Source organism: Cetorhinus maximus, chromosome 14 (genome assembly GCF_964194155.1).
Source record: "Cetorhinus maximus chromosome 14, sCetMax3.hap1.1, whole genome shotgun sequence".
Classification (NCBI taxonomy): domain Eukaryota; kingdom Metazoa; phylum Chordata; class Chondrichthyes; order Lamniformes; family Cetorhinidae; genus Cetorhinus; species Cetorhinus maximus.
In genome coordinates, this window is record NC_135892.1 from 85333700 (window position 1) to 85351299 (window position 17600).

The 17600-nt window shown below is 43.0% G+C and overlaps 1 protein-coding gene across 2 annotated transcripts in view; it reads right to left on the reverse strand.

The window, feature by feature from the left end:
- Window positions 1-17600, reverse strand: part of LOC144689791 (protein kinase C epsilon type) — a 689374-nt gene that overhangs the window by 40632 nt on the left and 631142 nt on the right. For both annotated transcript variants that reach the window (XM_078557177.1, XM_078557176.1), the window contains one exon: window positions 1454-1592. In XM_078557177.1, coding sequence (XP_078413303.1) covers window positions 1454-1592 — 139 coding nt within the window. The remainder of the gene's footprint in view (window positions 1-1453; window positions 1593-17600) is intronic.

Genomic DNA, 17600 nt, shown 5'->3' on the forward strand with positions numbered 1-17600 from the left:
ATTTACTCGAAATCTAGCATCAAAAGGAGAGCAACACTAATGCCCACAAGAAGTCATATGACAGAAAAGACTTGCATGTTGAGGCACTTCCCATGGCACAATGTGGCAGGATCTGGTTGTACACCTCAGGATGGACAATGAGTACAGCTTTATGTAGAGCCTAGGTGAGATGGCACCTGGAGTATTGTGGGTAGTTTTCGTCTCCTTACCTAAGGAAGGATATACTTGCCATAGAGTGAGTGCAATGATGGTTCACCAGACTGATTCCTGGATGGCAGGATTGTCCTATGAGGAGAGATTGAGGAGAGATTGGGCCTGTATTCTCTAGAGTTTAGAAGAATAAGAGGTGACCTCATCGAGATATACATAATTCTTACAGGGCTCAACAGAGTTGTTATAAGAAGGATATTTCCCCTGGCTGGTAGGTCTAGAACCAGGGGGCACAGTCTCAGAATAAGAGGTAGGCCATAAAGAACCAAGATGAGGAGCAATTTCTTCACTCAAGAGGGTGGTGAATATTTGGAATTCTCTACCGCAGAGGGCAGTGGAGGCTTAGTCATTGAGTATGCTCAAGACATAAATGGACAGATTTCTAGATACTAAAGACATCAAGGGATATGGGGATAGTGTGGGAAAATTGCATTGAGGTAGAAGATCAGCCATGATCTAGCTGAATGGCAGAGCAGGCTTAAGGGGCTGAATGGCCTACTCCTCCTCCTATGCTATTATGTTCCTTTGCCGGCCTCACCCACATCACATTAACATTTTAAAAATTGCAAAAGGATGACTTCAAGATCTCAGCTGGGCCATGAGGGTAACAGTAATCCCAGATCTTCTCTATCTCTTAATAGTTATTTTACAAATCATCAATGACAATTGCCCAACCTCTTGTTGGTGTATAATACAGAAATTGTAAAGATAAGGGCCACAAAAACAACTGAAAAAATTAAAGGCAGGGACACAACTGGTGATTTATATACAAATTGCAAATCTTATTACTAAATCCAATTTAAAAAAAAACTGGCTGAAAACTATACCCAGAGAACTGAGACAACCTGGCCTGCCAACTTCTCGATAACCAACTTGATGTTGCTGGCTACTGCTCGGTGTTGGTTAGCAGGAGAGGTGCTTATTGTGGAAAGGTTTTCCTGCTAATTTTCCACTCTCTTGAAATGGACATCTGTGACCATGGCATAATACTTCTGCCAACAGACCACCCAAGAACCAAAAAAACTCACCAACTGAGGGGCATCCAATTGTGAATGTTAATCCAGACTGGGATTTGAAGTCACATTCCCTGTAGGCATCTAACACTCTATGGCAAGATTTAAATTATAATTTTTAACTTCATACTGCAAAAGGCAATGTAAAACCAATTGTTTCACTCACACTTAAGAGCAAATTTGCTGCAGTGTATTGGTATATAAAGATCAATGGGAGGAAACAAACATACCTCAGGGGCAATATAATCTGGTGTACCACAGAAAGTAGTCGTTGTGATACCATTCAGAATACCTTCTTTGCACATGCCAAAGTCAGCTAACTTGCAGTGCCCCTCAGCATCCAGCAAGATATTGTCCAGTTTAAGATCTCTGCAAGTAACAAACAAATGTTCTATTAGTTTTGATGCACTGTAGAAAATCACTGTGTAATAACTTAATAAAATTCTAAGAAAACATTATATACTCAAGCTTTCTTATAAAGAAAGCTCCCATGCCAGCTTCCTGGGCTGATAAACATAAGACTGTGAAGGCTCTTTGTATCTCTGCCAAGGACATGTTTCCAGAACAAGCACTGAAACAAGACATTGCTAATCGAGATGGGGGGTGGTCAGAGGTTACCTCATGACCCATACGGAAACCCACTGCCTGAAGGCTAAACAGGATGTCCTAGCAAACAATGAATCTCAAGTTGACTTCATGGGCTTCTGATGTAAAAAGGAGGGATTACCTTGAGTATCTGTCCCTTGCCAATAAACATTGAATAAATAATTGGCATAAACCTCCCAGAAATAAGGCATTTAAATGGATTCTCATGACAGAAAAATTACTTTGGAAAAGGGCTTCTCAAGGGGTACCAATGCTGGCTCTCCTTGGTTAGCTAAAGAAGACTTTGGGCAGAGAGCTTTTCAAAGTGATTCATGCTGTCTTTGCTTTAATACTTTGGCTAGTTCAAGAAGCCGGAAGAAAACAGAAGAAACTGCCACTTCCAGTCCTGGAGATCAGCTTTATCCACCTTTTTGACAAATCCTGGGCCAGTAAACCGTTCAGAGGAGACTGCAACCGTCAACCATGGAGATCAGCACCATCCTTCTTCCCCCATCTGTTTGTCCAAGCTGTGACCAGTAAATCATTCTCGCCTGTTGTATGTCTTTTCTGCTTATTTAGATTTTGTATCATATCTAAATTGTTGCTTCTTAATAAACTAAAAATCACTATGAATCTTGACCGCCTATTTTGAGCAATCTGTGTCTCCTAAACCTTAAAACATAGAGTACATGCTACTTCAATTGAGCAGGCCTAGATAGAGGTTTGGTCTAATGAAATGAAAAGGACATACATTATTTACAAAGCAGGTTGATAAATTACTGCTAAGCTAAATTTAACAATTCCATAGAAAAAAAGACTTGCTTTGCCTGTATTTATGAAATGTAACATGTCTCACGTTGTTTTTCTTTTATTTGTGTCTATGGTTGACATTAGGCATGGTGTTTATGGTCTCTGATGACACTATGCAGCAGGGATACCTAATTGTATATACCCAAGGACCTGTTACCTCACTCATTGATCTTACTGAAGTCTAGACCCAGCTCAGTAGGTTTAATGAGCCGTAACTGTTAAGGGTCGACTTAGTTCAGAAGCTGTTTATTTTGTACTATTAATTTATATCCTTTCACTGTTTAAAAAAAGAAACTTGAGTCTCATTTGAAATTTGAAAAAAATGACTTTCTTTCATCTTCGTCCATACAGTTTTCAGATGATGCTGTGATGGAACACCAATGGCAAAATAATGGTGTCAGCTTGAACCTGCCCACATACATTCGTCCTTTGGGATGGTAAACAGTGCACTGTGAAATGTCTGACTACATCATATGGGTTAAGACATAAAGAGCACTGATGTTCACCAAAGCTGGACTGGTACTTAAGTTTCATAAGGGAAATTTTGAATGCTGAGCAAACTTTTGATTGCAGAGTATACACTATGAACACAGGAATTTTGTTTACTGCCTTGTTAGCTGCGAAAGGAACAAAAGACTGGTGAAGTTGTCCATTTTTTCTATGGTAAGATGTGGCTTTCATGAAAAGTTTAGTGTGAAGAGCTTCCAACTCCTGCAGATAACCACGTGGGCACACTTCATACTCCATCTTCACTCTGTACAAAATGAAACTTCTCACATGTGTTAGCATGTGAATGGTAGCATTCATCCTCCACCCTTAACAAATTAATTCCCAGCACAGTGTGCACTTACTATTCCCCAATGTCACTTACAGAATGCCCATTGGGGCCTGCTGTGAATGTTTTTTTTCATAACCACTGACTGTACCAAAGGCAAAAGAAACACATAGGGCGGAATCATCCCAGATTTGCATTAAGTGCAGTTGTGGGCTTTTCATGCTGTATCGTCCCAAACCCACCTCATTAATCATGCATTTCAGTGAAACACACCGTTTCAATGGTGGACAGACTCCGATTCACCCGCCACGCCATCACCTGGCTGCTTCATCAAGTCAGGTGCCACATTTAAAGTGCAGCCATATGCACACCTCTCAGTGCTTCCAGCCCAGGACTGCTGAAAAGAAGACATGGCCTTGAAAGGCAAGAAGACTGCAGCCCCTCAGTTTAGTGACACATCCCTTGAGCGCCTTTTAGTCATGGAGGCCCGCTGTGATGTCCACTACCCCCACTCTGGCCACAGGAAGGGCAGCAACATTACCACTCTGGCTTGGTAGATGATGGCAGTGGCGATTAGTGCCAATGTTGCATAGGAGATGTTGGTCATCCAATGCAGATAGAGGATGAATGATCTCCTCCGTGCTTCCAGGGTAAGGCAACCATCTCATCACTCTAAACTCACACACTCAAGCCCATTACACATTCACTGGCATCTCACTCACTGCCAGCACAAAGGACAGCACCACTCACTCTCTCTCACACACCCTCACACGTCCATCTGGACTTATCTCCTCTGAAGACTGCCTCCATCTTGAGGCCATTTGCACAGGTCAACTTGTGCCTCCACATACACACCCTGGGATACCCCATCCCTTGCACAGCCCTCACCCTGTAGCCTCTTTCCTTGCCTGAGGCCACTTCTCCCCCTTCCCCAAGCAAGTCCTGGCCCTGCAGCCGTTGAGAAGTGATCCCCGCCTTATGGTTGGTCTGGTAGTAGAGACCAGCCCCAGAGCCCCCTTAAAAGTGATGTGCTACTGTCAGCGAGCCCTGGCGCTGATGAGGGTGAGTGCTGCCCGAGGCAAGTTAGGGAAACAAACCTTGAAGTTCTGAGCAAAGTGCAGCTTGCCAAGTGCACGTCGCTTCTGTACAGTTGTGAAACATGTCTGCGTGCAATAACGCCAACGTGCTCGGATGATCCAGCCTGGGGGTGGGGGGATGATTCCGGCGAGCTGGGCTTATAATGACGTTAGGATGTATTACAATGAGGTTGCCGGCATCCGACAGCAGCAAACACGGCCTGCCATTGATGGGTAGAGCAGACGATTGTAAACTGGTTTCACGACGTCGTGAAACTAATTTTAGGGCCCCTTGCCATATTGTCCGCTCACGCCACCAAACATGCCTGACGCCAGTGGGCACGGAAAATTCCACCCATATTTGGGTCACCACTTACAGCAAAGGCTAATTCGTCACATACGACAGAAAATCGTACAGAGACGTTAGCATTCACAAGCTCATAGAATATTCCTTTTTTGCTGCTGTTATTAGTTGGATTTCAGTGCAAGGATTAGCTTCCACAGAGTTCTACCTGACAGATCCAGCATTATGATCCTATAAGGACCATGACTATGTTGTGTTGCTAAGCTTCAAGTGGGTCCACAAAGATATAGCATCACATTAGACGAGAGATCATGTCCATGCCATAATGTCATTTTTAACCAGTTGTGCATCACAGATAAGGAGATTGTAGAGGTTGATCTGATTACAATCTCCACACCTTTAAGTAACAACAGTGACTGTGAAAGTTCAGCATATGATACTATGCTCCCAGAAGGAAAAGAGCGTTTTCAAGGAGTGTGAATCAGATAGAGGTGTACAACAATGGAATCCAATTCTCTGCGCCACCATGGCAGCGTGGTTCCCTACTGTTTGAGCTTCCTGACCTAAGGTTGTGCAATATCAGGCGACCAAAAGGCCAATGTGGCTGTGATGAAATTCCACCTTCACAGTGAGGATACACTCCATTGTGTTGTGTGGCACTACCACTGTGCTAAATGGGATAGATTTCGAACAGATCTAGCAACTCAAGACTGGGCATCCATGAGGCGCTGTTGGCCATCAGCAGCAGAATTGTACTCTGACACAATCTGTAACCTCATGGCCCGGCATATCCCCAACTCCACCATTACAATCAAGCCAGGGGATCAAGCCTGGTTCAATGAAGAGTGCCAGGAGCAGGACCAGGCATACCTAAAAATGAGGTGTTAACCTGGTGAAGCTATAAAACAGGACTACTTGCGTGCATAAGTAGCAAGTGATAGACAGAGCTAAGCGATCCCACCACCAACGGATCAGATCTAAGCTCTGCAGTCCTGCCACATCCAGTTGTGAATGGTGGTGGACAATTAAACAGCTCACTGAAGGTGGAGGCTCCACAAATATCCCCATCCTCAATGATGGAGGAGCCCAGCACAGCAGTGCGAAAGATAAGGCTGAAGCGTTCGCAACAAATATCCAGCCAGAACTGCTGAGAGGATGATCCATCTTGGCCTCCTTCGGAGGTCCCCAGCATCACAGATGCCAGTCTTCAGCAAATTCGATTCACTCCAAGTGATATCAAGAAACAACTGAAGGCACTGGATACTGCAAAGGCTATGGGCCCTGACAATATTCTGGCAATAGTACTGAAGACTTGTGCTCCAGAACTTGTCGCATACCTAGCCAAGCTGTTCCAATGCAGCAACAACACTGGCATCCATCCAGCTATGTGGAAAATTTCCCAGGTATGTCCTGTGCACAAAAAGCAGGACAAATCCAACCCTGCTAATCACCGCCCCATCAGTCTACTCTCAATCATTAGTAAAGTAATGGAAGGGGTCATCCACAGTGCTATCAAGCGGCACTTGCTTAGCAATAACCTGCTCACTGATGCCCAGTTTGGGTTCCGACAGGGCTACTCAGCTCCTGATCCCATTACAGCCTTGGTTCAAACATGGACAAAAGAGCTGAACTCCCAAGGTGAGGTGAGAGTGACTGCCCTTGATATCAAGGCAGCATTTGACCAAGTGTGGCATCAAGGAGCCCTAGCAAAACTGGAGTCAATGGGAATCAGGGAAATCTCTCTGCTGGTTGGAGTCATACATAGCACAAAGGAAGATGATTGTGGTTCTTGGATGTCAGTCATCTCAGCTCCAGGACATCACTGCAGGAGTACCTCAGGGTAGTGTCCTAGACCCAACCATCTTCAGCTGCTTCATCAATGACCTTCCTTCCATCATAAGGTCAGAAATGGGGATGTGCGCTGCATGATTGCACAATGTTCAGCACCATTTGTGACTCCTCAGATACTGAAGCAGTCCATGTCCAAATGCAGCAAGACCTGGACAATATTCAGGCTTGGGCTGACAAGTGGCAAGTAACATTTGCGCCACACAAGTGTCAGGCAATGACCATCTCCAACGAGAGAGAATCTAACCATCGCCCCTTGATATTCAATGGCATTACCATCACTGAACCTCCCACTATCAACATCCTGAGAGTTACCATTGACCAGAAACTGAACTGGACTAGCCATATAAATACTGTGGCTACAAGAGTAGGTCAGAGGCTAGGAATCGTGCGACGAGTAACTCACCTCCTGACTCCTCAAAGCCTGTCCACCATCTACAAGGCACAAGTCAGGAATGTGATGGGATACTCCCCGCTTGCCTGGATGAGTGCAGCTCCCACAACACTGAAGAAGCTGGGCATGGTCCAGGACAACCAGTCCGCTTGATTGGCACATCTACAAACATTCACTCCTTCCATCACCGACGCACAGTAGCAGCAGTGTGTATTATCTACAAGATGCATTGTACAAATTCACCAAGGCTCCTTAGTCAACACCTTCCAAACCCACAACCACTACCACCTAGAAGGACAAGGGCAGCAGATAAATGGGAACACCTCCACCTGGAAGTTCCCCTCCAAGTCACTCATCATCCTGACTAGGAAACATATCACCGTTCCTTCACTGTCGCTGGGTCAAAATCCTGGAACTCCCTTCCTAACAGCACTGTGGGTGTACCTACACCACAGGGACTGAAGTGGTTCAAGGAGGCCGCTCACCATCGCCTTCTCAAGGGCAACTAGGGATGGGAAACAAATGTTGGCCCAGCCAGCGAAGCCCACATAGGACTGGGGAGCAGGGAGCATAGTGCCATTTTGGCAGGGGTGAAGGAGACCCATATTATTCTTGTGGAACACTTCAAACCCCATGGTCCTAGAGGAATAATTTAAAGATGTGTTTATTTGGTTGTCTCCAGCTATGCAGTTCAACTGGGGGGAAGTGTGAATGCCATGTCAAGCTGTCTTCAATAATTGCAATCAACGTCCTTTGAGAGCTAGGATCTATATATTAAAAGGGTCTTCTGCTTGAAACAGGTGAGTGCTCCAGTCATCCAACAGTAATTCCCCTTTTGGTGTCATCGGCCAGATTGGGAACAGGGTGGGAAATCATTGCCTGCTATTTTTTGGAGCTCTACCTCTGTTTCCGCCCAGGATAAAACTTCCTCTGCTGTTTAGGCTCATATTTGAAGAATGGCCGAGGTATTGAAAGTTGCCGCGAACTGTAACCACTTTAACTCAGAAGAGAAAAAAATTGGAGAGAGATTGGAGATAATAGACACGAGGATCTTTATTATTGCTTTGCTCACCATTGTGTCTGGTGATATTTATTCTATTATTCAGGACTTCAAGTGAAGAACGTGTTTCATCTTCCTGCCATTAGTACTTGCAGTCATACCTTCCTTTCCACCCATGAACAGCATGGTAAATTAAAGTAATTTTAGAAAGTCAAAGCTCAATTATGGCTTCTTTAAAAAACATATTTTCTCATTCAATTATGGCAGAAATAACAGTGACACTAACAGTGCTCCCCAATTATTAACGCGTAAATAGGACATTACCTTCCAGTCATTGCACATGCAGTTAAACGTATAAATCACAAAATTGTCTGAGATGGCTGCTCCTCCAGATGCTGTGTGAGGATGGTATCATGCTGGGAGACTCACCTTTGAAATACTTGGAATGCCGTGAAGCTGCTGTACTTAAACAATAAATATGCACTAAACTCACCAGGGAAAGTTAGGGCTTGTTCATTCCAGTGTAAATAACTTATTAACAGCAAGATAAGTCTTAAATACTGCCAAAAAAAACGCTGGCACTAAAAAATAACTTCAACAAGTGTGGAGGTTCTATCCTTCTGATTTTAATTATTATTGGAGATTTAAAATAAATTAAATCTGTTAAAAACTTTTTCTTTCTGTTTCTTTTATCGCTTTCTCAATCCAATTTTTTTTCCTTCTGCTTATTATCAGCAAATGCTAGCATAATGAATGGAAAATCTGGCCCACTATTTCAATTTCTGATTAGTTTAGTTTAAATTTCCTATGGTTGGACAATTGAAGTAAATACATGAGAGCTGAACGTATCAATTTCCCATCAGTTAATATCAAAGCGACAGCACATTTTATTAGTTGGGTGCCATACATGCATGAAACGCAGCACCCTGCTCATGAGTGTCCAGCTAACCCAACCCACTGAGACGTTCAAATAAGGAGTTCCTGGTCACCTGGTGTGCAATGCATACTCTTTCCCCGTAGCTGTGTATCTGTTAACCTGAGCGCCAAGAAATAAAGAGACAGGTTGATATGAGCCAAGAGCTCAGGGACCAAAAGGACTGTTGGATTTGAACCAGCTAAAACTGTGGACATCATCAGTGTGAAGTGCTAATGATATTCCTGCTGCTTGCTCAGCCAAGGCCACCCACTCCATTAGAAAAATAGTTTCAGGTTATCTGAGGCCACGTGATAAGAATCCCAATTCCTTGAGACAGGTGAACCTCTCCAGGCCCCACAAATCAGCGAAGCTAGCTGGCCATCCATCAACAATTGTGAAATATCGTAGACATACCTAGATCCACTGTTGTATTACTCAACCTGCTGCAGAAAAATGGTATGATTCTCTTTTTTGTCACAAGTTCATCTCACAGCATAGTCCCAGGTTTTACGTATGAGTCAGGCTTCTGGATAATAAATGCTTAATGAATTGCCACTTGGACACAATGGGAGTCATTAAATTTTGCAGCTGTTACAGAATGGGTGATGTTGAGTTATCTGCCTATTATACATCCCTACCTCGCTTTCCTTTCCAGTTAAAGTTACCCCCTACATTCCTAAACAATGTCCAGGCAGTGAATGAGGTCAGTAAACATACAAGATTTCCTCGAATTTAACTGGCATGCGTCACCATACTGGACAGATTCTCAGTGTAACGGGACTCTGGCTAGACAACACAAACAATAAGAGTGATATGAGTGCAAACTTCTTTTTAAAAAATCCCACCGTATATGTTTTTATATTTTTTTAATCCAATTTTTCAAAAAACTGTAAATCATCACTGCCTTTATCTGCTGTCAGGAGAGCGAGTGTTTGACATCCTGTCAGGCCACAACTAATGCACATGCAGCCAGTGCCAGAAGGCTCTACAACCTTCCAGGTGGGAACTGCCCATCTTATTTTCCTTCAATCCTGTAGGGGCTGTTGCAGCTTCTTCTTCAGTCTTCCTATCTCATACCTCAATGCTGTAACTGTAATGTACATGCACTGCACAAATTAAACTTTACATCTAAACTGGAAAGGATACCAAAAAAAAATGACTTTAGGACTTATGTAGCAGCATTAGAAAGAAAGGCTTAAAGGCTCAGTTCATGTTCAAAAGCAAGGAGAAGACTGAGTGAAACAGAAAAGCTGGTAATTTAGCACACTGGTGTCCCACAGCAGTGTTCCACCCTTGATAGAGTACAGGGTTATGACTACTACTCCCTGTAAGGCAAGGTTTCAATCACATTTGTGGAAAAGAGGGATTTCCATAAGAAATGAGCAAGTCAGCTGGACAACACCATCTTGCACTTGTATGGTTACTTTTATGTAAGAAATGTCCCATGGTGTTTTACAGAAGATCAATTGACAATGAGCAGAAAATGAAAGACATGACTAATGGGGCAATTGAAGAGATGGATAGAATCATAGAAACTTATAGCACAGAAGGGGGCCATTTGGTCTGTTTTGCCTGCACTGGTTCTTTGAAAAAGTAGTCGTGCTTAGTCCCACATCCATGCTTTTTGTCTGTAACACTAAGTTCTTCATCCTCAACTCCCTTTTAAAATAATTTATGGAGTCAGCTTCCATCACCTTTTCAAGTACAGAGTTTCAGATCCTGACAAATCTCTGACTGAAAAAATTCCCTTCATCTGCCCTCTAGATCTTATGTCAGTGCATTTGAATCTATGGCTTCTAGTTATTGACCCACATTCCAGAGGGAATATTTTTTCCCTATCTACTCTATCAAATCCTCTCATCATCTTGAAAACCTCTATTAGGTCTCCTCTTGAGCTGTTCTGTTCTAAAGGGAACAATCCAAACTTTCCCTAATCTTCACTTGCGAGAAAAATATTAGTTTTAAAAATTGACTTTGGTAACTGATGGCTGCCATTCTGACAGTGAAATTCTTGCTAAATCTGTGTAGGATCTACAAACAAAATGGAGTTGAGATCACACACAGCAAACTGGCCAAAGCAGAGCAAACTGTCTTCTGCATGGTTCTGAAACATGGAGAGACTGTTGTTTCTTTCTTGCATAATTTCCATTCAATATTTTTCTCAGTTTATTTGTTATCAGCAACCTAAAGTTTGTTTCTCTCCAGATTCTGCCTAATCTGTTTAGTGTTTCCAGCATTTTCTGTTTATTTGACAAGAACAATTATGTAGATATTGAGAAATCCTCTTCAAGGAAGCAGATGCAAAATTAAGATAGGGAATGCAAATATAAAATAAAGAATTAGCAAAGTAGAGCTGTGAATCTGTGGACTAAACTACAGCTAGTGAATATAGAATTTGCTAAATCAGGAGCTCAGAAGGTTTCTGGTGAGAGATTTTAAACTAGAGACCTGAATCGGGGAACAATAGTAACATAAAAGCCTGCAAAGCAGTACAGAATGAATCCAGACAATTGCTATAATCAGGCTAGTTACAGCCATTGCAAAGACTTCACCATCATATTCTCTCCTGTCAACTCCTGCAATTATCCACCCAATGTCACTCTTGCATGCAGTTCCAGCATCTCAGCTTTGTCCTTCAACTTGGTGATTTTCCTGGCTGGGACTCATTCCATCACCTTCTGACTATTCCAACTCCTAGGCTTTTTATTCTACTTCTAACTCCTCAAAGAATGAAACTATAATTTTCACATAGTCTAAATACTCCAATAAATAGGGTTATAGATGATACTTCTGCAGCACATTGGCTCTACTGCAGGTGTTGATACAATTATAGAACTACTAATTTCTCACTGTTGGCATCTTGAATCCACCCCATCCTTCCCTACAGTCCTCAATTACAATCTAAACCATCTAAAGGGAAAATATTTCAAACACCAGACTAATTAGTTCCATTGTTTCAGCTGAGTATATATGAGACTTGAAATCCAAAAAAAGAATGTTGCCTTGTGATCAAAGTAAATTTCGATTGCTATGCATTTACAAAATGTATTTCTCTGTCCCAGTCCACAGTTTATCAAGAAGTATGTAATTTATTAGTAGCATATTCTTATTTTCTCTTAAGATGTTCTTACATGGTGCATCCAACATAGACAATATCCATGCTTTTTCTGTTAGGAGGCTTAAGACAGCCCAAGGTTTGCCTGTTTCCATTTGTTTATAGGTCTTTGAGGATGTTCAACTGGATTTTTAAATCTCCACCTTGAACTTGAATCAGCAAGTTACAGAAACTAAGACTATTATCCTTAACAAGGAGCTAGAGCAGAAGTGACAAGATTTTTCTTCCATGATACTCTCCTTCCATTTTCTCTCCTTTTCTCATGAAGACAGGTTACGGTAGATTCATACCTCCATAAGGCCAGAAATCCTCTAGTACCCAATTACTTAACACCATCCCTTTGCTGGCAGACTAACCGCCATCCAGGCAAGGTTGGCAAGTCTGATCCTGTCTTTGTCCAACACTCCATATATGCACTACTCAACAGAGATAACTGGAAATGGAAACTTGGCAAAATATTCTTCTCCCTAGCCTGAGAACACAATTACCATTTGTAGCGCCTCCACCATCTACTGAGATCAGCTAGTCCAAGGATCGAGATTGGAGTATTTATGGTATAGCTTAGTATCATATCATATGGTAGAATTTAGTGGAAGCGATTGCTGGGGGGGGGGGTCTCACCCACCGGCTGAAGAGCTGGCGAGAGCCCCACGTTGCCTCTTTTCGGGAAGGCCTGCCACATTAAGTGCCAATCAGGCACTTAACTGGACAGTGGCGGCCCTTCCTTGGGATGAAAACCCTGTGGGCAGAATCACCCCCATCCAAGAGTTATTGACTAATCAGAGGCTAGCAGTTCTTTGCTGCTTAGCAGCGGCACCGGGGAGGTGGTGGTTGCTGCTTGTGATAGAGTCATAGAGGTCTACAGCACAGAAAAAGGCCCTTCGACCCATTGAGTCTGCGCTGGTCAAACAAGTACCTAACTATTCTAATCCCGTTTTCCAGCACTAGGCTCATAGCCTTGTATGCCATGGCACCACAAGTGCACATCCAAATACTTCTCAAATGTTATGAGGATTTCAGTCTCCACCACCCTTTCAGGCAGTGAGTTCCAGATTCCCACCACCCTCTGTGTGAAAAAATTCTTCCTCACATCCCCTCTAATCCTCCTGCCCCTTACCTTAAACCTATGCCCCCTGGTTATTGATCCCACCACCAAGGGGAAAAGTTCCTTTCTGTCTACCCTATCTATGCCCCTCATAATTTTTTTTGTAACCACCTGAAGCCTAGGATTGCCGAGGGACCCAGGCCATAGGTGAGTGATGGCAGGAGGGGGATCATGGGTTGGGGGTCATGGGGGTAGAGAGGGATGTCAGCTCTCAGCAAGTTCCCCTACCCTCACCCCTTGATCAGGCACTGAGTGCTTTTGAACGAGCCCCGGCCTCTGCCCCCGCCCAGCAGCCCCCAAGCAACCCTAACAGAGCTTGCTCTTCAGGCTTCCTGCATCTGCGCCACTGGGTGAATACTAGCGGCGGCGGGTGAAGACCTTAAGTGAGCATTATTTGCCCACTTAAGGGCCTCAATTGGCAAAAGAGTGGCGAAATCATCCATGATCCTTCCAGGGTCATGCTGTGCTTGTTCAAAGCCTGGGTACTTCATTGGGGCAGAGGTGGGAAGGCAGCAGTGTCCCTCCCCGCCACCAAACTCACCAAATTCCAGCCAAAGAGTGCATTTATTCACCAATCCAATAACGGAAGAGAGACATTTTCAGTAACAAGAATAGAGAAACTAAAAGCTAACAAGCTTTTTTTTAAATGAATTATGAATGCAGGGCATAAATGATATATTTTAGATATTAAACAATAGTTGAGGCAATTAACATGGGTGCATAGAAGGGGAAGCTAGATGAGGGAGGAAGGAATAGTAGGTTATGCTGGTAAGGTTAGGTGATGAGAGGAGGCTCATGTGGAGAAAGCACCAGCATAGACATGAATAGCCTATTTCTAGACTGTATGTTCGACATCATTCTCTGTAATTATGAAGTCAGGAGTTAAACATGAATTATTGCAGAATTGTTACTGTGTGGGAAAAAAAAACTGCCACCCCGTGCAGTGAATGCTGGGTCTGTGGAATCTTACAAAAGGAAACTGACTATATTTCTGTCACGTGATAAAGTCTTAAATCTTGTGCCAAATGTTGATAGAAGGAAATCTGGTCTGGGGCTGGGAGAATTAAAGAATACAATAGACAGGGACTGTATGCAACACTGGTAGACAGATGAAACAAGACATGGTCTGAACAATCTTTTCTTGATCCAGATATCCTTATTTCTATTGTTATTCTTGTATCAAAGATCAAGGGACCTGAGTATCACAGGAAAAATGTCATATTGTTTACACTAAATAAACTCCTGACCGTTTGATTGTTCAGAGTTTGTTGAATTAAATAACCTTTCTCTGTTCTTCTATCAGATCTCTCCTTAATTTAAGCTTTTCATTTGAGGTAAATGCTTAGCCAATATCTTCTGTACCCTCCCCACAGCCATGACATCCTTCCTAAAGTGGAGCGGTTTTACCATAAGGAGTGATTGAGGCACAGATATTTAAAATTTTTAAAGGGGTGGACAGGCTTCCTGTGATTTCAGAAACTGACCAGCTGAAGGCAGGTGGGTAAAGAATGGGAAGACTATCATAGCTGCCCCAGGGCATCAACTTGGCCCTACTTGAGGGTCAACAAGGCAAAGGGGGACTGAGCACTTGGTAAGAGGTTGAAAAAACACTTTTCCCCTTGGTTCTACACAGATGGCAGGGAAGAGCGGGCACTCAGTACCCAGGCTTTGAACAAGCACAGCATGACCCTGGCATTGTGAGGCAGAAGAGCAGGAGGCAAGGCTGCCAAAGAAAATTGGGCGGCCACCTGCCTGGGAGGAAGGTCCCAGTTAGTAATGGGGATATGACTGTCCAACTTTGGGCCCAGTGGTGATGAGGAACAACACCCTCTGCAGGAGGGAAACACCCTGAGCATTAGGAAGGCATGGAAGAGGAAAGAAATAAAAGTGGAAAATTGAATCACATGCAGCTTCCTTCAGGTGATGCCAGGAGCTTGTGTCTGTTGAAGAGGTTGGGCTGGGTTGAGCTGTCACTGGCTCCTCTCAACACAGAATGCACTACTGAAGATAGAGCTACCTGGCAATAGTCCTAGAGCAGGAAATGGGTGGGTTCAGTGTAAGAGGGGAAGTCATAATGTCTAAATTAGGGTTACTGTGCATGTATGTGAATGCATGGAGTGGGGTAAATAAGATTGGAGAGTTGCAGATGCAGATAATCGTGTGGAAATATGATGTTGCAGCAATAGCAGAAACCTGTTCAAAAAGGGAAGGATTGGGTATTAAATATTTCTGGATAGGAAAGGAAGGAAAAGAGATGGGGTGGCAGTATTGCTTAAGGAGAACATTGCAGTGCTAAAGAGAGAGGATGTCCCAGAGAGGTCAAGGACAGAATCTATTTAGCTGGAGCTAAGGAACACTTTGCTCGGTGTAGGCCACCAACCAGTGGGAAAGATGTAGAGGAACAAATTTGCAAGGAAATTATACAGAAGTGCAATAATTATAGAGCAGTAATAATGGGAGGCTTTAATTTTCTAAATATAGACTGGGATAGTAGTAGTGCAAAGGGCAGAGTGGGTCAAGAGTTCCTCATGGATCAAGTATCAGTAGGGGAACATTTAGGGGACAGTGATCATTGTATCATAAGGTTTAGGTTGGCTATGGAAAAGGACAAGGAGCAATCCAGGTTAGGAATAATTAACTGGGGAAAGTCAACTTCAAAAGAATGGATCTAAGCCAGTTAAATTGGAATCAAAGGTTAGCAGGCAAATCCGTAAGTGAACAATGAGTGGTCTTTAAAGAAGAGGTAGTTCAAGTACAGTCAAGGTATATCCCCGCTAAGGACAAAGATAGGGCAAATAAATCCAGAGTTCCCTGGATGATGAAAAAGATAGAGATTAAAATGGAGCAAGAAAGTGTGCTTCTGACACATGTCAGGTGAATAATACAACTGAGAACCAGGCTGAATATAGAAGGTGCAGTGGGGAAATGAGAAAGCAAATAAGAGAAGCAAAAATAGAATATGAGAAGACACTGGCAGCTAACATAAAATGGAATCCAAAATCTTCTATAGGAATATAAATAGCAAAAAAGCAGTGAGGAGAGTGGGGCTGATTAGGGACCAGAAATGGAATTTATGCATGGAGGCAGGGGGTTTGGCTGAGGTATTAAATGAATACTTTACATCTGTCTTTACCAAGGGAGAAGATGCTAACCAGGTCATGGTGAAAGGAGGTAGTTCAGGCAATTAAAGAGTTTAAAATTGATAAGGAGGAGGTACTGGATAGGTTGTATGTACTTAAACTTAGTAAGGCACCAGGACTGGGTGAGATGTGTGCAAGGTTACTGTAGAAAGTGAGAGTGGAAAATGGAGAGGCACTGACCATAATTCTCCAATCTTCCTTAGACTCTGCAGTGATGTCAGAGTACTGGAGAATTGCAAATATTACACCCTTTTTTGATAAGCCCAGCAACTACAGGTCAGTTAGTTTAACCTCAGTGGTGGGGAAGCTTTTAGAAAAGATAAGTTGGGACAAAATTAATATTCACTTGAGCAAATAGGGGTTAATTAAGGAAAGCCAGCAGTGATTTGTTAAGGGCAAACCGTGTTTTGCTAACTTGCTTGAGTTTTTTGATGGGGTAACAGAGAAGGTATTGCTGTTGATGCAGAGTACAAGGAATTCCAAAAGGCATTTGATAAAGTACCACACAACAGCAAAGTTTGATCTCTTGAAATAAAAGGAACAGTAGCGATATGGATATGAGATTGGCTGAGCTACAGAAAACAAAGAGTAGTGGTGAACAGTTGCTTTTCGTAATGGAGAAAGGTTTATAGTAGGGTCGGTGTTAAGACCCCTGCACTTCCTGATGTATATTAATGTCCTAGCCCTTGGTGTACAGGGCACAATTTTAAAATTTGAGGATGATACAAAACTTGGAAGTATTGTGTGCAGAACTTCAAAAGGACTAAGACAGACTGGTGGAATGGGTGGCAAGTGGCAGAGGAGATTTAATGCAGAGAAGTGTGAAGCGATTCATTTTGGTAGGGAGTATGCAGAGAGACAATATAAATTAAAGGGTATAATTTTTTTTCCTCTCTATTCTTTCATGGGATGTGGGCATCACTGGCAAGGCCAGCATTTGTTGTCCATCCCTAATTTCCCTTGAACTGAGTGATTTGCTAGGCCATTTGAGAGGGCAGTTAAGAGTCAATCATATTACTGTGGGAATGGAGTCACATGTAGGCCAGGCTGGGTAAGGATGGCAGAATTCCTTCCTTACAGGACATCAGTAAACTAGATGGGTTTTTATGATAATTGGTGACAGCTTCATGGTCACCATTACTGAGACCAGCTTTTCATTCCAAATGTATTAATTGAATTTAAATTCCACCAGCTGCCTAGCTGATGGGATTTGAACCCGTCTCCCCAGAGCATTAGCCTGGACCTCTAGATTACTGGTCCAGTAAAGTGCATAAATCATTGACGGTGACAGGATAAGTTGAGAGTGCGG